Source organism: Hippocampus bargibanti, linkage group LG01, assembly GCF_051943395.1.
Source record: "Hippocampus bargibanti isolate YZ-2025 linkage group LG01, ASM5194339v1, whole genome shotgun sequence".
Classification (NCBI taxonomy): domain Eukaryota; kingdom Metazoa; phylum Chordata; class Actinopteri; order Syngnathiformes; family Syngnathidae; genus Hippocampus; species Hippocampus bargibanti.
In genome coordinates, this window is record NC_142734.1 from 5444417 (window position 1) to 5470632 (window position 26216).

A 26216-nucleotide genomic window follows, 5' to 3' on the forward strand; every position below is an offset into this window, starting at 1 on the left:
TCCTCCTTGCCTTTTCATCTAATAAGTTGATGTCATCCTGGTCCAACATTTCATCTTCATCATCCTCGTCTCCGCCTTCTTCTGGGCCGCTGTCAACGTGTCCGAAGCTTGTTTCTGTGGGGGAGTAAGGCGGAAAAATAAGGTGGCTTGCCTTCCTACATTTGAGCGGGGCATTATGTGCACAAACATCCCCCCCCCTGCAAAAAAATCAATCAAATTGTAACATTTCTTGACTGGTTTGACTTGGAAGTGAGAACGTTTTAAGAAAACCTACAAAATAAGCATACCCATGAAAATTTCAATTGTGGATTTGATTACAAAGCTATTTATTTCAAATTACTACCACACATTATTCAGTTTACGGTATACCATTCACCACAGTTTTTACTATTTCTGTACATTTTGAGTCAATTGGGAGGGTGACACAAAAAGATGCGTCCCTCACTGCAGCAATGTTTTCTCCCGAAAGACGAGTGTGTAAATGATTAACAACTTTGTCAGACGAGTACAGGTTTGCTTGCAACGAAATGGTGGACATTTGGAACACATCTTGGGAAAGCCATAAATTGACTAAAAATTGACAGAAATAGCTGAAACTCTGGTGAATGGTCTTCCTTAAACTGAATAATGTGTGGTTGTAATTTGAAATAAATAACTTTTAAATCAAAGCCACAATTGACATTTTTATGGGTACGCATCTTTTTGGGTCACCCTATACAACAGCTTTAGATTGTTACGCTCAAAGCGTGGATCCACAACAGCCAACCAGCGAAATGATGTTTTTTTTACTTTACTGAACCAACATCAAAGCATTTAAATCCATTAAATAAAAAAACTAAAGGCAAACTAAAGAATCCAAAGTGAACAGAAATGTTAACAAAAAGGTGAGGGGTATCACTAATATCATGCTAACCAATTAGCTCATCATTTGTCAAAGTGTGACATGATCTCAAACATTCTATCTCATGCTCTTTTCCTCATCACCTTGGGATCTGGACTCACCCTTTTTCCCAGGCTGATGAACGCTGAGACGCACGTCTCTCCCGATCCTCGGCGATGAAAGATTCCAGGGGGAGAACTTGGACCGTACTCGGGCCTGCCCGACGGGTATCTCTTTCCTCCGGAAGCAGCGTCTGTTCCTCTTTTCGCGAAAGTGTGCGGCCGTACCGCCGCTCCAGTAGCCCTCCTCTTCTTGTCTTTCCTCCATCTTGGGTGGACTCTCGCCTTGCGCCGTCGCCGAGGACGAGGAGCAGGACGAAGAGCCGCCCGGGGTCTCCGAGTCTGAGTCGGTTGTGAAGGTCAAAAGGTTGACCAGCTGATTCTTCTCCTCGTCGGTCAATTTCAATTTACGCAGGGAATGCTTGGGACGCGATTCAGGAGCCGCCTCAGGTGTGTCTCGCATGACTTCCGGGAGCTGATTGGCTTTCGGATTTAGATGCACTGTGCGAGGCTTCACCGCTGGAGGAGATGGGCGGGGTTCGGGAACAGTCTGTCGGAAGGTACGGGGCTTGGGCAGAGGGGGCTGTCTGTACGTCTCTTCGATGGACTCATGATGGTCGGCGTTGGAGGGGCGGTCGGCTATTGTAGGTAACGATCCCGGAGGAAGGCAATCTACTGTGTGCTCGTCCTCTTCGTCAGACGGAGATGGTGTGTAACCCTCGCTGGAGACACCATTTTCTTTACTGTCCTATAAGGATAAAATAATTGAAAGGGTTGATTTTACTCCATATAATACAAACGACAATTAAGAAATGCAACTCAACATGGAGTGCCTTTATATTGTCTGCTTTTATGATGCAGAATCATTTCTTCATAATAACTTGCTGAAAAAAAGATTCAAGCACTGGAAAATATACTAAGTTGGTGTGGCCCTTGTGTCCTTGGGCAAGTTTTGGTTTTGGGTGGTGTGTTATTAAGCATAACGCTGCTTAGTTTTTGGGCTGTTTGAAATACACATTGCGTAATTGACATGCTTTATATGTTTCCTTTTTGACGAAAATTCAACTGTGAGTGGCAATGAATAGATTGATGCCTCTTTTTGTTTGTTTAGTATTAGCCGAACTGCCAATGACTGTGAAGGGTGTAGCCTTTATTAGTCTCATAGTAGAGAAATGTACATTTCACAGCAACAAAGAGGAAAGGAATAGGTAGAAAAACAAAGTATAGGAGCTGCTGCAAAGGCATCCAGTCTCAAGGCGCCAAATTGAACTCAAAAGAACAAAAAATATATAATATGACAACACAAAGACACAGTCATTCAATCTTAAGCACTTTCTGCACCCTCTTTGTTGTATGAAGCAGTTCTAGATGAAAGAGGAGAGGATTGAAGCATCCTTTTCACCAGTGGATCAGAAACGTCAAGGTGAAAAGTGCATGTCTGTCGCAAAAACTTTGAGAGCAAACACGAAGCTGTAGCATTCATTTACCAAATAGATTGTCTCGTCTCCTGTCCCACAAAAATTCGCTTCAATTCCAAGCCGCAACAGTTCCATACGCATGCGCACCTGTGCTTGTCGGAGTCTTTGTAACTCGCTCATCTTAGCTCGCCGCTCCAGCGTCCTCATCTTCATTACTTCCAATTTCTCTGCCTCCACCGGGTTGGTTGATAACGTCTGAAACTGCAACGTCGGTGAACGGTGAGCGCGCGTTGCTGAGTCAATTCAAAATGTCCTCCTTGCCTTTTCATCTAATAAGTTGATGTCATCCTGGTCCAACATTTCATCTTCATCATCCTCGTCTCCGCCTTCTTCTGGGCCGCTGTCAACGTGTCCGAAGCTTGTTTCTGTGGGGGAGTAAGGCGGAAAAATAAGGTGGCTTGCCTTCCTACATCTGAGCGGGGCATTATGTGCACAAACACCCCCCCCCTGCAAAAAAATCAATCAAATTGTAACATTTCTTGACTGGTTTGACTTGGAAGTGAGAACGTTTTAAGAAAACCTACAAAATAAGCATACCCATGAAAATTTCAATTGTGGATTTGATTACAAAGCTATTTATTTCAAATTACTACCACACATTATTCAGTTTACGGCATACCATTCACCAGAGTTTTTACTATTTCTGTACATTTTGAGTCAATTGGGAGGGTGACCCAAAAAGATGCGTCCCTCACTGCAGCAATGTTTTCTCCCGAAAGAGGAGTGTGTAAATGATTAAGAACTTTGTCAGACAAGTACAGGTTTGCTTGCAACGAAATGGTGGACATTTGGAACACATCTTGGGAAAGCCATAAATTGACTAAAAATTGACAGAAATAGCTGAAACTCTGGTGAATGGTCTTCCATAAACTGAACAATGTGTGGTTGTAATTTGAAATAAATAACTTTTAAATCAAAGCCACAATTGACATTTTTATGGGTACGCATCTTTTTGGGTCACCCTATACAACAGCTTTAGATTGTTACGCTCAAAGCGTGGATCCACAACAGCCAACCAGCGAAATGATGTTTTTTTTACTTTACTGAACCAACATCAAATCATTTAAATCCATTAAACAAAAAAACTAAAGGCAAACTAAAGAATCCAAAGTGAACAGAAATGTTAACAAAACGCAGCCTAACGAGAGGTGAGGGGTATCACTAATATAATGCTAACCAATTAGCTCATCATTTGTCAAAGTGTGACATGATCTCAAACATTCTATCTCATGCTCTTTTCCTCATCACCTTGGGATCTGGACTCACCCTTTTTCCCAGGCTGATGAACGCTGAGACGCACGTCTCTCCCGATCCTCGGCGATGAAAGATTCCAGGGGGAGAACTTGGACCGTACTCGGGCCTGCCCGACGGGTATCTCTTTCCTCCGGAAGCAGCGTCTGTTCCTCTTTTCGCGAAAGTGTGCGGCTGTACCGCCGCTCCAGTAGCCCTCCTCTTCTTGTCTTTCCTCCATCTTGGGTGGACTCTCGCCTTGCGCCGTCGCCGAGGACGAGGAGCAGGACGAAGAGCCGCCCGGGGTCTCCGAGTCTGAGTCGGTTGTGAAGGTCAAAAGGTTGACCAGCTGATTCTTCTCCTCGTCGGTCAATTTCAATTTACGCAGGGAATGCTTGGGACGCGATTCAGGAGCCGCCTCAGGTGTGTCTCGCATGACTTCCGGGAGCTGATTGGCTTTCGGATTTAGATGCACTGTGCGAGGCTTCACCGCTGGAGGAGATGGGCGGGGTTCGGGAACAGTCTGTCGGAAGGTACGGGGCTTGGGCAGAGGGGGCTGTCTGTACGTCTCTTCGATGGACTCATGATGGTCGGCGTTGGAGGGGCGGTCGGCTATTGTAGGTAACGATCCCGGAGGAAGGCAATCTACTGTGTGCTCGTCCTCTTCGTCAGACGGAGATGGTGTGTAACCCTCGCTGGAGACACCATTTTCTTTACTGTCCTATAAGGATAAAATAATTGAAAGGGTTGATTTTACTCCATATAATACAAACGACAATTAAGAAATGCAACTCAACATGGAGTGCCTTTATATTGTCTGCTTTTATGATGCAGAATCATTTCTTCATAATAACTTGCTGAAAAAAAGATTCAAGCACTGGAAAATATACTAAGTTGGTGTGGCCCTTGTGTCCTTGGGCAAGTTTTGGTTTTGGGTGGTGTGTTATTAAGCATAACGCTGCTTAGTTTTTGGGCTGTTTGAAATACACATTGCGTAATTGACATGCTTTATATGTTTCCTTTTTGACGAAAATTCAACTGTGAGTGGCAATGAATAGATTGATGCCTCTTTTTGTTTGTTTAGTATTAGCCGAACTGCCAATGATTGTGAAGGGTGTAGCCTTTATTAGTCTCATAGTAGAGAAATGTACATTTCACAGCAACAAAGAGGAAAGGAATAGGTAGAAAAACAAAGTATAGGAGCTGCTGCAAAGGCATCCAGTCTCAAGGCGCCAAATTGAACTCAAAAGAACAAAAAATATATAATATGACAACACAAAGACACAGTCATTCAATCTTAAGCACTTTCTGCACCCTCTTTGTTGTATGAAGCAGTTCTAGATGAAAGAGGAGAGGATTGAAGCATCCTTTTCACCAGTGGATCAGAAACGTCAAGGTGAAAAGTGCATGTCTGTCGCAAAAACTTTGAGAGCAAACACGAAGCTGTAGCATTCATTTACCAAATAGATTGTCTCGTCTCCTGTCCCACAAAAATTCGCTTCAATTCCAAGCCGCAACAGTTCCATACGCATGCGCTCGTATCAGTCTCCATTTTCACGTCAAAGGCAGAAAAAAAAATCTGAATTTTGCCGCGGTGGACAAGTGGCATGCCACATTACAGCCATTTCACCTCCTCGTGTAATTAAGTGGGGTGACCAAAGTCATTTCTCGATTAAGAGTGACAATGATCCTATCGCAGATTTGAGGCTTTCCCCTTTAAGAGACCACAAGAAATCTACATTTGTGACTGTTTGGGTCAGAAAACAAGCAGACAAGAGAAAGGACAATGCTCGCATTGTGTGGACCGCAAGCAGCAGCAAGAAAAATCCAGCACTTTGCATCTGTTGTGTTGGTTGACCCACCTGACGAGATGATATGCCAGCTACGTCTTCCAGTTCTTCAGCGTGAAGCTCGCAGTAAAATCTCCCTGAGAGAGATGGCACATGTCAATTAAAAAAGAAGTTTCATGTACTATATTCAAAAGCTGTGACATGCATCAAAGAATAAGCACCACTGGGGTGTTGGGGGTTGTTGTCATACAATTATCACTGTCAAAAAGATTGGCCTGCCTCCAATGAGTTGCTCAAAGGTGGCAGACTATACTGGTCAAGTGTCCAAACACCCGTTTTACTTGTTTGAAATAATCAAACCAGGACTGGTCTCCGTAGTCTCTACACAGTAATGCAGTTGCTAAGTGTGTCTTTCCTGGTGTATTAGACACTTTAAAGAACAACCGACGTCTCTGGACAAGTTGTGTCCATAATTTATAAAATGGCTTCAAATGAATTCTACTGAGCGTATTTTACAAAGATTCCACCACATATAGCTATATTTTACGTTTTAAGACTCGTGCTGAATATTTCGGAAGTCTTGTTTTTGAGTTGGTGACGAGTTCGTATGTGACGTCACTGAAGGAATGCCCCTGACCGAAAAAAAAGGACACATTTTAGCAGTCCTTCCATCACGTCAATGCTTGTTTGGTCTGAAAACCTCGTGTTGCGCCAGAACAGGGCGTCCAAGCTTCATATAAGGAATTTATCAGCCTGTGGAAACGCAATACACTGTCATGTCTACAAGAGATCGCCATTTTCTGCCTCTTTTCTGGGACGCTACATTACAGTCCAGATGCCTCAAAATGACACGGAATAAATTCTTTAATCAATTGCAAACATGTATGCTTTCCTCTTCAGAACTATTTGAATCATATTCATAACTGGATGCGTAACAAGAAAGCAAATTCTCCAAATCTGAAGCCATTGTTTTGATTCTCCAGCAATGCAAGACATCTTGGCGTGACGTCAGAAACTGGGGGCGGGACTATCTGAAAATGCCCAATTCGCAGCTTAATTTTTTGCAGATTTGGGACACTTTAAGTCATTTTTATTGGTGTTTTGCATTTGAATAAAAATATCATACTATTTGTATATTGTATATGTGTATGTAGTATTTAGATGCTATAAAACGTTTTTCTGATGTCAGTTAGGAAACAAAAAAGTGACGTCGGTTGTCCTTTAAAAGCCTTGTTCCTACAGAGTTTTATATGTCTGTAAATTCATGATTTAGTTGTCTATTTTCGCTCTAAAAATAGTGTAGCAGACTGGAAATAACTTCCCCCTTTTAAAACAGTTTTACATCACAGACAAATCGTTATTTTTTTCTGCTCCTGGTGTTCTCAGTCATCCTTTGTCAGTTGCTCAAACTCCTGATGGCTTGCTTATTAGTTTCAATATTCCAAGCAAGCTGACTGGGGATTGCCCGATGTCTCACAAGAAGGTTTGGTCCAACGTTGACCGTCCTGTTATTCTGCTTCTTCAAACTATTTATTTTCACTTCATTGCATTTGACCAGTTGAGAAACAACAAGAAGCAACCGATAAGAACTGAAGATGCCCTCCGGTGTCCTCCAAGACCAACACCTTGGTCTGTCAATACAAAGGCACACTCCCTGAAGACCACACGATGTTGCAGAGGCGTGTCAACCAGGCATCCCCACAACATCCAGAGCATTGAGGAACTCCGTGCGGATCTCATCCACCATGTTGGTGACTTCAACCCAAGATAAGAGAGGCCACATCAGAGTCCCCAGACTCCACTTCCTCTAAGGATAGTGTTACTGGAGTTGAGATCATTGAAGTATTGTGCCCACTGGCTCGCAATGTCCCGAGTCGAGGTCAACAGTGCCCCCTTTTCTCCACTGTACACAGTGTTAACAGCTTCCTGTGCCTGCCACATCGGATGGTGAACCACAATTTCCTCAAAACTGTACAGAAATAATCTTATTTAGCCACACTGAACTCTTCTAATGGCCGCGTATTCGCCTCAGCGACTGCTCAAGCTGTGCTCCGCTTTGACAATTGTTATCCATCAGAGTCCAATTGGCAATAAATTCCTGAGACGACTCCTCATTCAGCTTCACTGGCAGTGTCCACCAGCAATCAACAATAGTTCAATAAATAATATAATATAATAATGTTTAGCTAAGAGTTTCACATATATTTTAGCAGGGGAACCACTGAGAAGGATTACTTCCCATACACCACAGGTGTCAAAGTCAAGGCCCGCGGGCCAAATCCGGCCCACCACATCATTTTTTTCGGCCCGCAAAAGCAAATCAAACTTGTTAAATTCCATGATGATTGCTAAAATCTGAGCCAAAATGTCATATTTTTGGATGTCAACCACAATAAAAGTCATTATACAGTAAAGTCTCGTTATATTGATATCGGATATATCGATAGTCCCTGTTATATCGATACTATTTCTATGCACGCACGGAGAAAATTACATGCAAACAGGGTCGGATATATCGATAGTCCCGGTTATATCTATATTTTTTCGGACTCCCTTGAATATCGATATAACGAGACTTTACTGTACTTGACTTCAGATTTGAAAACGAGTTATTCATTAATTTGCTGCGTGCTCTATATGTAATATTTGAAGGGATTTAAACAATCTAATGGGTTCCCCAAATTCATAACGGCCCTCGAGAGGAAACCATAACTACAATGTGGCCCGCGGCAAAAAATGACTTTGACACCCCTGCCATACACTGTCACCCACTGATCAGATGATATCACCGCCGAAGGCCTCAAGCCCAAGATTAGGGAAAACGTAGTATTTTAGGGTGTTTTAAAACATTTACAATGTGTTTCAAATATGTTTTAATTCACTGAAATGCCGTCAAAATGTATGGGAGAAGTAAAACTATATTGTAACATGTCCCTGTAATTGTATATTTCTACACATCGTGGGTCGGACTGGAATGTGCCCCAGCAATAAATAGAGATTCATTCTGACTGCTTAATAGCATCACAGCCCATGCTTGGTCTCACAAAAGTTACATCTTTATTCTTTCTGTCAGTGACAAGCACCCCCACTGACTTTGAACAAACTCCATGGGCCATTTTTTTTTCCTCCTCACATTTTTTTTTTGTCTTTGGGACAGTCAAACACATTCGTTTTAGAACAGGCATTTACCAGCAAGCCTAAACGTATTTCCTCCAATTACAGTGATATATTTTGACAAGTTACCTGTGTCCGAATGGAAGGTGTAGCCTCCGAGCCGCAGTGTGACGGCGCAGCGGTGACACGTGAAGCAACCGCGATGGAAAAACTTGCCCTCTGCACTGATGCGTTCCAGTACGTAAACCCGTCCGCCACAGAAGTAGCACGCCTCGCTGTTGGTCAGGCAAGCGGGCTCAGGCTCAACAATTGCTGGAGGCGGACTGAGGTCAGGGGGGGTCAGTGGTGGTGCCTAAGATGGTGATTAGAATAAGAAGGAAGATGGACATTAAGGAGAGACAGAAGGGAGTTGTCATAAAGTAGCATTACATTGTATGCAATGACATGCATACAGTAAAATGTGCAAAATAATTGAACCGACATTGAAGTGTATTAATCTCAGATTAATATTTTCAATGGGCAAACATTGAGCACAGAAGTTGGGGGCAATTAATCTGTACATCATTTCAGACCTGCAGCAACCTCACTGGCTCCCCATTTGGCAGCAGTAATATACTGATCTGGACCTTCAAGGTCACAATAACCTTGCCTCGCAATTCCCTTTGGAGCTCTTTCATATTGCTAAACCGCAGCAAGGTTTGTTTTTTTTTTGTGGATAAACTGTTTTTGTTGTAGGATACTGAAGAAATTTGGTTTTCATATCAAAGGATTAATCTGAGAAAAGTTTGGAATTCCAGCTTGAGTTGATGGTATTTACATCTAGACATGTTTAACTACTAACACTATTTGTTTGAAGCTATCCATTTTTCTAGTGAGCAAAAGTATTCAAATGGACGTGATTCTATTTACTTCTAATTCATATAATTTAATATTTGGTGTCATAATCATTGCTTGCAATAACTGCATCAAGCCTTTGACTTCACCAGATGATTGTTTTTTTTTCCATTGAAATGCATTTCCAAGCTTTTGCTGCAGCCGTTTTCAGTTCTTGTATATTTGTGGGTTTTTCCCCCTTCAAGCTTCTCTTCAATTCCGCCTAATATATTCTTTTATGCAAAGGAATTTATTTGTGTCTTATTCAAAGACATAATTTCTTCAGGGTTGTGTCAGGACCTCCGGTGTAAAAGCTTGGCTAAAACAAACATACGGATCAAACCCCTAAAGATGGAGGACACTCATTTGCTGTGGCGACACCTTGAAGGGAAAAGCCGAAAGGAAAAGAAGAAGTACAAAAAAAAAAAGGAATTACACTATTCCATAACTTTTGGCTTGAACTGCGATGGCACGCAAGTGTGCTGTTTAATTTTATGATGGAAGATAAGTTTTGAACACAACTCAATGAATGATGATGGCAAGTTATTTTGCAATGAGGGTTTGGTCGAATAGTTAGACAGTAAAAAGTAAATACACTACATAATTTGGTTTGTATTTGCTCTTGGTTAGTGAATAAACACTTACACTGTCCTCTTCACCCATATTTCTATTATTGTCTCTTGATTGCTCCTTCTCAGCGGCCAGTTTGTCCTGTGGGTGAAATTGAATATAATGATCACACACATATTCAGCAGTGTTATTTTGATGAATAACACAAAAATATTTCCCCTGAAATGTCCGAGCTTTTGAGACCGCGTAGACATGAGTCACTATGCAGTTCAAGAAATCAGCCGGGAGGTCATGACTTCTACTTAATAACAGCAGTGGGTGTGCGAGTGTACCTTGCGTCTTTGGAGAGAATTGTGCTTAAGTCGGCTGAGGAAAAAGACGGCAGAATGTGTCAGGGAGAGAGTCAGAGGCTTGGACGAAGTCAAGAAGCCTTTGGGTTCGGGAACTGAAAAGGCAGGAAGAAGAAGAGGAACACGTTTGGCAAACGTTGACCATTATTTCGCAACACCTTTAAGTCTTGCAGAACTGCACCCGCTCATCTCATCTGTATGACAACAAAGTCGGTAGTTCTATGCAGGGGTTACATTAATGTTTAATGACTTTTTAAAAGCTAAAGCGGTATATCAATCAATATGTATTGTATAGATACTAATTACCAATATGTGAGCAAAGCCTTTCTTTGGGCGATTGTTTGGCTGTTTGAAATCAGCCTAAATTACATATTTGCTTATGTTCAGTTTCGATGAAGTGTTTGACAAACTGCTGCTGATTGTGAAGCAAAATCAGTTCAGTTTACACTTGTATTTTAAGATTTGTAGGAAAAAGGCAAAATTACGGCTTGGAGAACGAGCAAAATGTATTGCAAGTCACCCCCTATTTAAATAAATGCCGTAAATTGCACACGCATGTTAATGTTTACATTTATAGTACATTTTACAGGTGAAAGGAAATCATCTCAAGTGTAAATATAATAGTAAATTAAAATACAGGTGAATGCAAATAATCTCAATTGTAAATCTTAATTAACATTTCGATGATAGCTTGCTTCAAGCAGTGCATTCTATCAGGTCAACAGTACAGCACTAATATGAAGCGTTCTACGCACGAGTACGACAGGGAACGTTCGGCTTGCAATGAATGTTCTCGCCATGATGTCACAAACAGCGGGCTCGTCTTGACAGCAACCCCTCGGTAGACCATGCAAACACATGAGACTCTACTTCACATCAAAAGTCTTCCGACGCACTCAGACGAGTTTACCGGCAAAGAACAGCTGCCCGCTGTCACATCAATCAATTCCGTAGGGGAACATCACAGAGGGCGTGCAGTGAAGCCATTTGGGCTCAGTCACAGCTGCAACTATTCACACACACTCGACTGCCGGTGACAATTCGTCTTCGGGGGGGAGTTGAGCGAAATCCAGACTCGGTGTAGACTCTCATCCTATCAGAGCTCGGGAGAAGGGCTGAGGAGAGCAGCAGCCTCAGCAGCACCAACTGCTGAACACGCCACTTAAGCTCAACGAATTATGGGTAACCAGCTCTTAAAGACACAGTGTCACATTTCAGAAGGAGGACGGATGCGTCCGAGCCTTTTGACGAGTGTTTTAGCGAGTTATGTAAAGAGGGATGCATGGGCCGCTCATTTAGTGTGTCAATTGCAAAAGGTGAGTATAGTTTGGCTTTTTTGAATGTTGCTATTCCGATGACCATTTTGTGTTTGGGTTTACTGAGCATCTTCTAAGTAAGTTCATAGAGTTGCTTGTTCTGTAGCCACAAGGGGACACAAGCCAGTGTCTTCTTGTGCCGGTCCCAAGCCCGGATAAATACAGAGGGTTGGGTCAGGAAGGGCATCCGACATAAAAGCTTGGCCAAACATGTAAAGCAAACCTCTGAAGATGGAGGACACTGATTCGCTGTGGCGACCCCTTGAAGGGAAAAGCGGAAAGGAAAAGATGAAGATGTAAAGAGAGATGCTGCTGTCATTGACATTATGTCTCACAATGAAAGCATTTTTGTGTTTTATTTACTTCTAATTTACACTTCTGTAATGCTAACATTTTAAAATGCACCTTTCATCAATTTGCTGCTGTGAAATGTAAATTTCTCCACTGTGAGACTAATAAAGGCATATCCAATCCAATCCAATATAGTCGCAAGTACGAAAAATCTCTCGATTTAGGATTTCTGAAAGTCAACATGTATGCTGCTGTCACTAATGTTGGCGAGTCTAAACTGCAGCTCTCACATGATTTATTTAACGGTAACATTCGCTTCCTGAATTTTTTTATTGTTTTGTTCAAGACAAAATAAAGCTCAACCACATTTTAAAAAATGTGCCTTAGTGTTGTTTTATACGACCAGTTTCTTTTTCAATAACATTCTGATTACATTTCAAGTAGGTGTGTGTGATAGTGATCGGTCACTTGGTACAAATACATCTAATAAGTCAAATTATGTTTTTTTTAACATTCAGTAGCAGTCAAAAACTGGTGCTTCTATAATTGCGGGTGACTGAAATAAATATCCTTTTTTTGTTCTTTTGACTTCAAGATGGCGCCACAAAAGTGGCTGCCTTTCGAGCAGCTCATGTCTTCTGTTCTTCTACTTCTTTCCTTTCCTTTCCTCCCTTTCATTTTCACTTTGCTGCTGTGAAATGTTATCTGCTGTAATTCCAATCCATCATCCGCACCGCTTATTCCTCATTAGGGTCGTGAGTCAACTTGCACATTCTTCTTAAAATTTCTTAGGAAGTGTCAAATTGTCAGATGTAATAATAAAAAAATAATGTTGAGATTTTGAAATCATTTTGTTACCCTATTTACACTTGAACATTCATTTTAACTACTGCAATTGACTCATTTCAAAACTAGTAACTAATTTGTTTGTACAAGAAATAAAGGGATGAGATGATTTATTTTAAATGGTTTCACTGTCATGTTTCAACTGATTCAAAACGTTTTCAAACGAGTTCTGTTGTCTAATTGTGAACATGGCAACAAAATATGTTGCTCACAGCCACTGTGACATTCTGTGGCTTTTGGGCCGATGACTCCTGACAGAGAATAGACAGAATAGAAGTTATGATATTTAAAAGTTTCATGCTTAGTTGGTCCCACAATGGAAGCACAGAAAATCTGGGGTCAATCTGAGGTGAACAGACACAGACTATTAAACCATCATCTTCATGTAGGACATCTGACCTTGGACATAATTTAGAACTTTGTAAACTCCTTCACAGGAAGAGGATATTAGCCAGGTTAACATTTATCGGTTAACTGAAAGGACAACCAATTAAAATGTCTGTTGTTCTGTTGTTTTATGGATGTTGGTGCTTGGGACATCCAGGGGCGTGGTATTCAAATCAAGAAGACTATGTTTTACTAATGTATCACTTATATTTGCATATAATCTCAATAAATATCTTAGCAGAGGGCTGCAGAGTTTGGGCACCGGTCATGAATGGCTGCGTCCCCTGCCGGCAGTAAAAGACAATCTTCCTGTGTTCAAGCCTTTGTTCACAGTGTCGGACCGAACATCTCTGACAACTCCCCATAATTTACCTGGTGTGACCATAGAGAAGGTGTTTTTGATCTGTGTGAGGTAGAGGACCAATGACAGTTTATCCATCTGCCCGCCATTGGCTAAATCAGCGGCCGACATGACCGGCGGAATGCCGAGCTCCTTCTCCAAGATGTCGAAGGCCACTTTGTGGTTGTGCAGGCATGTGGATGCTTTCAATGAGCTCATGTCTCTGCGGAGGCAGTTAAGAAGCAGCACAGTCACTCTCACTTTCGATTCCGCTACACTAACGTTGACTGGGGGGTTTCTCACTTTCAGTGAGCGACTCACATGAGCTGAGGTCGGAAGTGGTGGATCAAAGCACACAGTGCCAGCCCAGACTTCCATGAATTGGTGAAATCTTTCACCTCCACATTGTTATAACCCGCGGTATGTTTCTGGCACCATTTCAACAACTCCTCAAATCCACTGAATGAATCTAAATGTCACAAAAGACAATCCACCAGGTTGTCACGTTTACATACGTCAACTGAATTTAAGGGCAAAATATCTTGAAAGTAACGCGGCCGTCGCTTTCTGACCTTGACGTGCGTAAGAATGTCTGTTATTCTGCTTCTTGTTTAATGTATTAGATTTATCAATGATATAAAGGTGCTGCACCTAAAAGAGAGACAACTAGTTAGTAAATACAGTACAGTTTTAGTGAACAATACTCTTATAAAAGTATATCTAAATAATATACCAATTGATACACAAAATGTATGATACAACGCTAAGTAAGGAAGACAAAATATAACATTTTGGAAGAGAACTTTCAACGCCCAATTGAACTCCAAAGAAAACTAATTCATGTTATGAATTGAAAAAAACAAAAAACAATCAAGGTACAATTCAGTTTGGCACTATTGCTACCAACCAAAATCCCCATCGAATGTTTTCCGTTTTCCAAATTATATAGGATTTTCTTCATTTGTTTTCCAAAAGTAAAGGTTACTAAATTTTCCAGTGTCACAGGCACACCCAAAAGCCTTCATTTTCGTCCAAAGATGAGCCTGCACCTTATACGCAGGTGCACTTTCTATGTGAAGTAATATTGAGCCACAACAGGTCTCGCAATTACTCACAGCAGCCATCAACTCCATTTCCCGACACCATAGTGCGTAACGCCAGCTGCTACTGTAGCGCCTTATAGTGTGGTGTCCCTTATATTTGGAAATCTTTTATATACTGTCAATATATTTTTTATTTGGAAAACTGTTTTAATTCATTGAAGGTGCGCTTTATAGTCTGGTGTGCCTTATATGTGGAAAACATTTGAAAATGCACCATTCATTGGCGGTGCGCTTTATACATCGGAAAATATGGTACTCTGATTTTACTATTTAGAGGTTGGTACATGTTTGGTTTACATATTTTATTGTACAAAGTACTGACAATATCACTGCCATAATCTGAACTCGACTTGTCATTTTTGGCAATGGTCCTCAAACTTTTTCCATCCAGTATCACATGGGAAAAAAATCTTAAATAGTGTACAACAAAAAAATTACCATCTTTTCTAGAATACAAGGCGCACCTTCAACGAGTGATTTTCCTTACACAAGGTGCACTGCATTATAAGGGGCACCCTCCATGAATGACATATTAAAACGTTTTCCATACATAAGGCACACCGGATTATGAGGCGCAAAAACATTTTCTTTTAGGTACGCCTTACAGTGCAGAAGATACAGTGAATTAAGGTGTCATCCATAAACATGTTCATTAAAAATCCTGAAATAAATGCTTCTCAAAATACATCATGTTGAATACAACTGTTGTAGAAATTTCGTCTTTTTTCCCCAGAGTTGTTTAAACATTAAATTAATCCCAAACTAGACTGTCTTTTGTAAATGGTGGTTTTGAAAGTGATGACAATCTCAAAATCAGGCAAAAATAACTAAGTAACTAACTAACTAAAGTGTGATGTTGTGGCTGACCTGGCTGGTCTGGATGGAGGAGAGGTTGACTCTGACGTAACGTGTTTTGGGGTCGATGCTGTAGGCAGCGTAGTTTTTATTGGTGTTTTCTGGGGTGGTTTGGGACAAGGCCTGGTAGATACTTTCTCTACACATTTCAGACAAGCAGAAGCAGATGACGAATACAGATTATTTGAACTGTTGGGCCGCATTTTACATAAACAACGAAACATACAACGAACACAAAACATTTTGATCTTAGAAATGAGTCATTAAAAGTATACGTTTTAAATGATTAGAAAGAGAAAACGTTTTGAACCTGCAATGAAAAAAAAAGTTGAATTTTTTAAATTGAATTTAACTCATTCACTGCCATTCACAAATGTATTCGGGAATTGAAAATATGACGTAGCCATTCCTGAATTTGTTCAGGTTTTGTTTTTTCTTGTTTGGGTGCCGATAAAGCACTGGCCATGGCAATGTTTTTCTATTCCACAAGGGGGCGGCATTTCCCTTTTTTCCATGTTAGCGATTTGTTCCAGTTTCAGTTGTTGTTAAAGCACTATATAAACCAATATGTATGTATCACAATGTATTTTGGACGGCCGCCCTCACTTCAAGCTGATATAACTCCAGACCCATCTAATTTAGGAATTAACTCTTTTTCTGATGAATGACTAAGGTTTCTTATGCTGCATTGAATGTTTATGTAGTCCTAATACTCAATAGTCTGTGGGTCTTGGAATTCGAGTGACAATGACAAAAACCCTGACACTGAAGTGGACACATTTTTGCACATGTCTGGCAGTGAATGAGTTAATAAATGCAACTAATCAACAATATGCATTGCTATAAAATACATGAGTGAAAATACAATCGCAGACATCTCAATCCTTGCTCTGGTCTTCCCGTGTAGAGTTCCCCGTGACCCAACTGAGGATTAATCGGAACGGATAATGAATGAATGGATGAATGAATATTCTCAGTTTAGCAATGAGGGGCATGTTGGAAAAATTGAAAGAAGTCCAGGATGTTATTTCATCAGAACAGCTCCCATATTTCATCTCCATTTCTTCACGCAGTGTTTACTTTCCACTCACCGCTCAGCAAGGACCTTGAGAAGTGGCACTCCCATACCCCAACTCCTCACCATCCATGCTGTATCAAAAGCTGCCAGAAATCCCCGGGCGATGCCCGTTCCGAGAGGCCAGAATGGCTGCCAAGGACAATGCAAAAGAAATGCAACTTATGTGATGTGCCACATATGTGGAAAACTTTTAGCTATTTATATATTATATTTGGAAACCTTTTTTTCATTCATTGAAGGTGCGCCTTATAGTCTGGTGTGCCTTATACATGGAAAAAGTTCAAAAATACACAATTCAATGGGGGTGTGACTTATACTCCGGTGCGCCTGATACACTGGAAAATAAGGTACTTGTGACACTGCTTATACTGCTTTTGTGAGTTGATCCAATCAGATATAGGCAGAGAGGCAAGGTGCACCTTGGAATGATTATCTGTCAATCACAAGACTGAAAGACAGCAACAGTCATTGTGATTTACGAAAGGTTTGCTTGCCAACACAATGCACGAGAAAACAAAGAGGCTGACGTCATATTTATTCTCCACTGTGTAATTTGATTTTTGGTGGTTCTAATGATCAAAAGGCAAACTTGCTTGGCAGTCTCAATCAGCGGCCAAATGCTCTTTGATGATCATCTTGAGAGCCAGGGGTTCTGAAATCGCGGTGTTTGCACTCCACGAGGAATGACAGATTTCAAGACATTTAAAAGTAAAACATAAAAATCCCTGATAAATAACAAATTAACTCATTCGGTGCCATTCCCAAATTTATTCGGGAATTGAAAAGTGTGACGTTAAGCACAAAATACCATCCAATGCATACATCCATCCATTTTCTGTACCGCTTATTCCACATTAGGGTAGCAGGGGGTGCCCCAAATTTGTTTGGTTTTTGGTTTTCTTGGATTCCGATGAAGCGCTGGTCAGACCACTGGCAATGTTTTTCCTTTCCACGAAGGGGCAGCATTTCCCTTTTTTCCATGTTAGCGCTTTGTTCCAGCTTCAGCTGTTGTTAAAGCGCTATATAAACAAATATGTATGTATTGCATTGTATTTTGGACCGCCACCCTCATTTAAAGCTCAATAACTCCAGACCCATATAGGAATTAACTCTTTTTTTTCTAATGTTAGCGCTTTGTTACAGCTTCAGCTGTTGTTAAAGCTCTATATAAATCAACCTGTACTGTATGCATTGGATGGTATTTTGTACAGCTGCCCCGATTTTAAGCTCAGATAACTCCAGAACCATATAATTTAGGAATAAATTCAATATTCTGTGGGTCCTGGAATTCAAGTCACAATGACAAAAAACCTGGAGTGGACCGATTTTTGCACATTGTGTGGCAGTGAATGAGTTAATTCAAGATTTTGTTAGCATGATTTTGAAAAACCTGAAAGTCGAGTCCCTCAAAATCAAGGTTGTGTTGTTGTGAAATGCGAGCAAATCATTTTAGTATTGCTGTCTTGATAACCGTGGACCTATGTGAGTGTGTTCATTGAAAAAACAAAATACTGTGAAGGACGAAGGTGCACCAACCTCAACCAGGCAATCTCCAACAAGAGCCATCAACAGCTTGTTGCCTCTGCGCTCCCTAACTAGCGAGGCGTTCTCGGCCCGCTGCATGCACGTAAAATCAAAGACGGCCACGTCAGGCTGGCCGGCGTGGTTCTGAGCAAATTGCAGCTCGGGGAGTCGTTCCCCGGTGGAGAAGTAGGCGGCGTCGCGGGCGTAGCGTCGGAGCGCCTCCTGATCGATGTTGGCGGGTGCCAGCAAATCATCCGCTTCGTTGAAGTCCTGGATAACAAGATGAAAAGTTGGAAGGCATTGGACATATCCTGCGTTTGTGCCGCCAGCTGATGTCCAGAATAATTAGTTACTCTTTGTGACAGACGTGCCGTTCGCACCTGCTTGATGACACCTTTCTTCAGCAAACTCCTCTTTTTGGCAGTCATGACAAAGTAGTGGGTGTCGTCTTTGTAATACACAATGTTCTCCAAATCTATACCTGGGCGGTAGGAGGGCAGAGAGAGTGAGGAAAACAAATGTAGACACTTTGGTTACAAAGATCATTTTGGGTGTCTCAATCTTTGGGACGTTTGTGTTTACATGTTATCAACTGATCCTAAGAAGTGCAATACTTTCGTATTGAGTTGAATTTTTTTCATACATTGGGCGCACTGCATTATATGACGCAATCAATGTTTGTGTTTACACGTTATCAACTGAACCTAAGAGGTGCAATATTTGAGTATTGAGTTTATTTTTTTTCATACATTGGGCATTATAAAACGCAATCTACATTGCATCCACTAGCCAAACGCAAGATCGGATATCTGTAAAACTTTACATGAAGTAGCGACACGGTTTACTTAACCAACAGCAAGTTATAAAATTAACTTGCTAGTTCTAAAATTAACGTTGAACTTTCTTGCCGCTGAGTCGTCGATCGTCTTAAGTTTGTTTTAACATTATTATTATTATTAGTAGTATTGGTCCCAAGCCCGGATAAATACAGAGGGTTGTGTCAGGAATGGCATCTGACGTAAAAGCTTGGCCAAAACGAACATGCGGATCAAACCTCTAAAGAAGGAGGACACTGATTTGCTGTGGCGACCCCTTGAAGGGAAAAGCCGAAAGGAAAAGAAGATGTTATTATTAGTATTATTAGTATTATTGTGACTGCTTTATTTCCTGCATATGGCAGTTGTCCACGTTAAGCGCTTTGTTACAGCTTGAGCTGTCGTTAAAAATGCCATATAAATCAATATGTATTGTATTGTATTGTAAACGTTCATCAAATGTTAAGGTGCCTGATGGGTTAAAGTTGTGGTAATTCAATAAATACACATTTTTTATTTCAGTGAATAATTCTGATCATAAATCCTGATTTGAAAATCAGTCAAAAATAATTGCATTTATACCCTTTGAACTGGTTAACAGTCAGACATTGCATAATCCACAACTATTGTGATTATTATTGCCCAGGGTTACTGGCATCTATTCACACGTTGACTCGTACCAGTCTGTGTCAGCAGATCCTGGAAGAACTTCTGGTTGTAGATGCGGGCCACGCCGCTGATTTCTGCAACTTGGGCCTCTGCTGCCGTGTTCCTGTTGACGAAGTTGGCCGTGATGCCAATGGCCAATTTGCCTCTCAGCTCCTTGTGCTTAAAGCCTAGCAAGCAGAATGGCAATGCTGAACGTGCAGTATGATGACATGGAGGAAGTATTGGCAGAATGGCGCAAAGCCTTGCAAAATGTTAGATCGCAACCGGTCGAAGACCCCCTTTGCGACAGCAGTGTGTCATTTGTCTCACCCTCAGGGACAAACCTGCCTCCGCCGGCAGAAATGAAAACATCAAACTGGAAGGTTGAAGCAGGATGAGTTTCAGGAAGTATCTTGGCTGTCCAACCTGTTAATTACAAAAGAGCAGTGCCTCAGCACGGCAGGGGTTGTACTAACTGGAAAAAAAATTGGGTGGGGTGGGGGTGGTAGTGGTGTACCTTTCTCGCCAGAGGGCTCGAGCAAACCCTGGAACTCCACACCGGTGTGCACCTCCACACCAAGGAGAAGTGACACTTTTAAAAGAATTAACTGCAGCTGACGGATGCCTATAACATAAAAGATTAATTCAATCACTTAGGTCTTAACATTTTAAGTTAGATTTGGCACATTGAGACGACGGCCTCGAGGACATTTGTGATTGACACAGCCTTTATTTTATATCCGTGGCATATACCGGTCATAAAATTCAAAACTGACATAGTTTGAGGTGTTTGCCCACGTTTGACTCCTTACTATCTACTGTATACTGGCAAGGTGGCAAGACAGGAGAAGAGACTACAGTGAGACCTCAACTTACGAAATTAATTGGTTGCCAGACAGAGTGTGTAAGGCGAAAAGTGTGTATCTCAAAAAAATATTTCCCATAGGAAACCATTAAAATTGGAATAATCCGTTCCCGGGTTTCCATAAAATATACTTTTCAACTAAATAAGCCTTAAAACTACACACAACATACCTTATTCTATGTATAATAAATGTGCTATTGTATTGTAATGAAAGAAATACACTGCATTGTACCATAAAGTCACTTTATTTGCATTTGTGATGGTCATTTATGGCTTGATGGAATGGCGTTGGAGGTTGAAGGTCAAAGGGAATTGCTGTTTGGAAAGAGAGGCGCATTACATGACAACTGTAATTAAAGGAATAAACTGTGCTGTAAAATAAAGTTTTATTTACCTTTTTGATGGTCGTTGATGGCTTATGGAAGGAGAGTCACCTTCCATAAGGACTGTTGGTAACTTAACCTCTGGTGCTGTTCAGTCGTGTGCTTCCGCCGAAGATCACTCCGCCAGCCGTGGTGGGTGTGTATTATGAAAATAGTGCTTATTATAAGGTTTAATTTTCATAAATTTGACGTTTGTAAGACAAAAAGTTTGTAAGACAAAAAGTTTGTAAGTTGAGATCTCACTGTACTTACTACTTTACTTCATAATTATTTTTTAAAAGATGCAGCATTTGTGTAGTTCGTCATGTCAACTATACTATCATGTTAAATAACTTTCAATTTGACACTTTTGTCATGTCCCTTGGTCCACAGGAAGTGGCATCATTCAGATCGTCATGCCATGGAAAGACTTAAAAACTCACCCATTTTTTTGGTACAGACGCTCCCCAACTTACGAACGAGATACATTCCAAACGGTCGTTCGTAAGGTGAATTCGTTTGTAAGTTGCTTTAGTGCTATATTTTATATGGAATGTACGTTTCAGGTTTATATCAGTTTAAAGTTTATATAAGTATGTTTAAGGCTTGTATAAGTAACCTGTATTGGTTTGTTCTGAAAAATAAACATTTAATAAAATATATGCTCTATAAAGATAGTATGTACATGTACAACTGGAGAGAATACTACATATTTTACGACAAAAATATTCGGATGTACAGTTGTTCGCACCCTTGAATGTTTGTACGTATTAGAGTATCTGTATGTTCAAATCTCAGCTCTGTCACTGATATTGTATTTTTTACTGCCAACGTATTTGAAGTATCAATACAGTACAATACAATACAATACTTTACAGTCACAGGATAAGAAAGGCGCGCCTTATATGTGAAGAAATACTGAGTCACAACAGTTCTCGCAACTACTGTCAGCAACCACAGACTCCATTTGCCTCCATAGAAGAAGTCGTGTGTAATCCCAGCCTCTACTATAGCGCCTTATAAATGCCTTATATTTGGAAAAATTAAAAAAACGTGAAAAAATTATATATTATATTTGCAAAACTTCTTTTCATTCATTGAAGAACAACCTTCATAGTCTGGTGCGGCTTCTATATGGAAAAAGTTTGAATTCATTGGGGGTGCGCCTTTTATACTATGGTGTGCCTTATACACTGGAAAATATGGTAGTTCAAAATCTGTAATAGCACATTTGGAGCTCAAAAAAGACAGAAATTTAACATCCTTGGGTGCGTTGAAAGGCGCTTGTAAATTAAATGTATTTATTATTATTATTATTATTATTTTCTTTTTTGAGACAGAAATTTGCTAAGAATGCTCGTTTGTTACCTCCAATTGACTGCCACTCAGTACAAGGTGCATAGTCAGCGCTTGCTTGTAATGTCATTCAGTTTCATAAATGTGTTGCCATTTGTTTGTCTAGCTTTCAGCTCATTTTACCTCAGGTGTTCAAACTGCTGTGAAACTTAGCTTTAAGCGTTGACAAATAATTGGCATTTAAAATGCCTGTGCAAAACAAACAGAACATTCATGATGTCATGGCAAATTCACACAGAAATATTGCAATTGACCCGACTGTCTGGTTTAATTTGAAACATAACTCAGTGTGAAACGTAACATTATGAAATAAAGGCCACAATAAAGATTACAAATATGAACACATTCACTACCATTCAAAAATTTATCCAGGAATTGAAAATATGACATCGAGCGCCTTTCCCGAATTTGTTCAGGTTTTGTTTTTTCTTGTTTGGGTGCCGATAAAACGTTGGCAATGGCCTCTGGCAATGTTTTTTTCCTTTCCACAAGGGGCAGCATTTCCCTTTTTTCCCATATTATTATTAATAATAATACATTTTATTTCCAAGCGCATTTCAAAACTCTCACGGATACTTTACAGTCACGGGATAAGAACATTTCTTTTCTGCGGGTGAGCAGTGGCAGCTTTGCAGTGTATTTTGAACAGCCACCCTCATTTCAAGTTCATATAACTCCAGACCCATATAAGTTAGGAATTCTTTAGGCATTGAATGCTTATGTAGTCCTAAGAGTCAATATTCTGTGGGTCCTGGAATTCGAGTCACAATCACAAAAACCCTGGCATTGGAGTGGACACATTTTTTGCACATTTTGCAAGAAACCTTAGACTCTCTTCTTTCATCAGAAAAAAAAGACTTAATTCCTAAATTACATGGGTCTGGAGTTATATGAGCTTGAAATGTGGGCGGCTTTAACAACAGCTGAAGCTGGTACAAAGCCTTAACATGGAAAAAAAGGGAAATGCTGCCCCCTTGTGGAGGGGAAAAACATTGCAAGAGGTTTCGCCAGCGCTTTATCGGCAATCAAGCATGAAAAAAACAAAACCCAAACTAATTCAGGAATGACGCTCTACGTCATATTTTCAATTCCCGAATAAATTTGTGAAAGGCAATGAATGAGTTAATATTCCATCTTGATTAGAGCAAATGCTAAATTTTAAGACTGCCAAGTTACAAGTATCTTCTAACTTGTTACTATGTAACTGGCATGTTACAAGTATCTTAGACCGGTGTACTCTGCTATCACATGTTAGAAGTCACTCACTAATGTGATCCAAAGAGCCGGTGCAAAATTTTCCGTAGAACTTCTTGGCGCCGAGTCCGCGCAGGTCATAAATGGTGTAGGGCCATAGATGAAGTACGTTGTTTCTGGAGAAAGTCTCCCGCTTCTCCAGCACTACCACCTGAGCCCCCAGCAGCGACAGTTCGATGGCCGTCCTCAGCCCGCATGGCCCGGCACCCAGAACCAAACACTACAAAGGAGGAAAAAAAATACAGTCCATGCACAGTTAGGCCAACCACAGGAGGCTCACAAACTAACCAGATCACGACTAGCCCTCCTGCCCATCCTGACAGCACTGGGTAGCTGCTTCAGCCAGAGACTGTTACACCCGCACTGCAAGGAGAGATACCGCCGCTTGTTCCTATCGACTGCTCTCAGGCTTCTTAATAATATTGTAAATAGCATAGCCACCTTATGTCGAGTCAATACAGTTACATTTATCAAATATGCTTTTTATACTTTTATATATATTTATACTTTGCACTACGTACAGTTCTTTTTATGATACTTTTTTGTGCAGTTTTATCTTTGAGCCCTCCACGCCCACCCCTCCAATTTTGCTGCGTTACATTGCAAATGTCCCCATTGTGGGACTATTAAAGGACAACCGACGTCCCCGGACAAGTTGTGTCCATAATTTGTAAAATGGCTTCAAATGACTTCTACTGAGCGGATTTTACAAAGATTCCCCCGCATATAGCTATATTTTACGTTTTAAGACTCGTGCTGAATATTCAGGAAGTCCTATTTTTGAGCTGGTGATGAGTCCGTACGTGATGTCACTGAAGGAACGCCCCTGACCGAAAAAAAAAGACACATTGTAGCAGTCCTTCCATCACAGCAATGTATTTTGCTGTACTTGTTTGGTCTGAAAACCTCGTGTTGCACCAAAAAGCCGACAGAAGAGGACGTCCAAGCTCCATGGAAGGAATTTATCAGCATGTGTAAACAGACTGATTAATTCCTCACAGGCGCTTGGACGCCATGTTCTGCCTCTTTTTGGGTGATACATTTCCCCCCAATGTTGCCTCAAAATGGCATGGAATAAATTCTTTAATCGATTGCAAACATGTATGCTTTCCTCTTCAGAACTATTTGAATCATATTCATAACTGGATGTGTAACAAGAAAGCATATTCTCCAAATCTGAAGCCATTGTTTTGATTCTCCAGCAATGCAAGACGTATTGGCGTGATGTCACGAACTGGGGGCGGGACTTTCTGAAAATGCCCAATTCGCAGCTCAATTTTTTTGCAGATTTTGGACACTTTAAGTCATTTTTATTGGTGTTTTGCATTTGAATAAAAATATCATACTGCGTGTTTTGGGTATTTTAGATGCTATAAAACGTGTTTCTGATGTCAGGAAACAAAAAAGTGATGTCGGTTGTCCTTTAAAGGCTTTCTGATTCTGATTTATGTTTTGTAGATAGAATTGACTTTGTGTGGGTATGACTGATGGCTGATTCCTGGATAAATAAAAAATATCAAATTTGAACACGACTGGAAATTTCCAACCCTATTGGTGAATCAATTTACCAAATCTAAGAGTCCTCGGTGTGCTGTCTGACAATGTAAAGCATGTTTTTGAAAGGCGAAGAGCTTTATCAAAGCAATAATACCTTGTTTTTGGTGCACGCTTTCCTTTGCTGGTAGTCTGGGTGAGACGCCCTCTTATCCAACTTAGTCCACAAGGCTTTGGCCCGCCAGTAATTGAGCTTCTCTTTTAGCTTGCCGTAGAAGCTGCGGAAATCCCTCAGATTGATGTCCAGCTGCTGGCAGAGCTCATTGAAGTGCCGCTGGACATCGTTACAGTCCTGCGCTTGGACGAAGCGATCAAAGGCCGCGTGCGAAGGGTTGGCGGGGTCCTGGCTTGCCATGGCGAACAACAACTGTGGCGCTGCGGTGCACAAAAAGAGATTCTACTTTAGTTAGGTGGACTTCTTGTCCGCAGGCGTTTATGATCAAAAGACCTTGCTGCTGTTCGCTGTTGGACTTTTATGGACCCATTCTCGTCTTCAACCTCCTGCGTGATGGGAAGTCCCCCACTCACTCATTGCTTTTAACGATATGCCTGATGATTAAATAGTGCGCACGTTGGCTGACTCATGAACAACTTCTTCCTTGATGTTGTTTGGGGAACTTCACGTCCGCGTTTCTGTGGCATGCTTGTATATACCCTGAGGTGACAAACTGGTTAGTTACAGTGTGGATGCGTCCAACTTTTTCCACGTTTAACACTGCCGCAGACTCTTCCAGATTTTGCCTCCAATTGACAGCAAAATCAAAAGGGGGATTTGAAACTATTATGAGGGCACAAGGTCGGCGGGATAACGTAGATATAGACATCCTCTACATGGGCGGAGAGACAATTCATAAATAGACAACTAATCCCTTATAAAACTCATCAACTCATCATTTAGAGACGAGAAGCTGATCAAATCTTTGAAATTTAAGCCTCTCAGCAAGTAATATTTGCGAATGTCTGCCGTCCTCCAGGAAAACAGACTGATTTTCTACATCTTCACCCAAAAAAGATAATTCCAAATATTTGCCTTTATTTTAGATAACCATAATAAATATTTTTGCCAATTTTCCAGAAGATTTTACGGACCAAAACAGTCACTGAATCTTTTCCGTTCCACCGCATTTTTTGAGCAAGGTCAATTTGAAATAATGTGCTGTTTTTAACTCAGGGTATGGATAACACTTTTTTTATCCAATTAATTGATTAACTCATTCACTGCTAGATATGTGCAAAAATATGTCCAATGTGGACACTGGGCCAGGGCTTTTGTCATTT

General features: G+C 40.9%; 1 protein-coding gene across 2 annotated transcripts in view; it reads right to left on the reverse strand.

The window, feature by feature from the left end:
• Nucleotides 1–25293, reverse strand: part of mical1 (microtubule associated monooxygenase, calponin and LIM domain containing 1) — a 29266-nt gene extending 3973 nt beyond the window's left edge. The window contains exons 1-19 of one of the 2 annotated variants that reach the window (XM_088992009.1): nt 25036–25293; nt 23397–23604; nt 20065–20172; nt 19878–19973; nt 19580–19735; nt 18465–18565; nt 18097–18354; nt 16574–16689; nt 15495–15621; nt 14097–14175; nt 13846–13993; nt 13557–13747; nt 10327–10439; nt 10070–10135; nt 8681–8903; nt 5510–5574; nt 3684–4368; nt 2718–2782; nt 11–67 (exon numbers count right to left, since the gene is read on the reverse strand). In XM_088992009.1, coding sequence (XP_088848135.1) covers nt 11–67; nt 2718–2782; nt 3684–4368; nt 5510–5574; nt 8681–8903; nt 10070–10135; nt 10327–10439; nt 13557–13747; nt 13846–13993; nt 14097–14175; nt 15495–15621; nt 16574–16689; nt 18097–18354; nt 18465–18565; nt 19580–19735; nt 19878–19973; nt 20065–20172; nt 23397–23604; nt 25036–25293 — 3120 coding nt within the window. Of the gene's footprint in view, nt 1–10; nt 68–2504; nt 2619–2678; nt 2783–3683; nt 4369–5509; nt 5575–8680; nt 8904–10069; nt 10136–10326; nt 10440–13556; nt 13748–13845; nt 13994–14096; nt 14176–15494; nt 15622–16573; nt 16690–18096; nt 18355–18464; nt 18566–19579; nt 19736–19877; nt 19974–20064; nt 20173–23396; nt 23605–25035 lie in introns of both variants that reach the window. The other variant, XM_088992000.1, reaches the window with a different exon arrangement.
• Between the last annotated feature and the right edge of the window lie 923 nt (nt 25294–26216).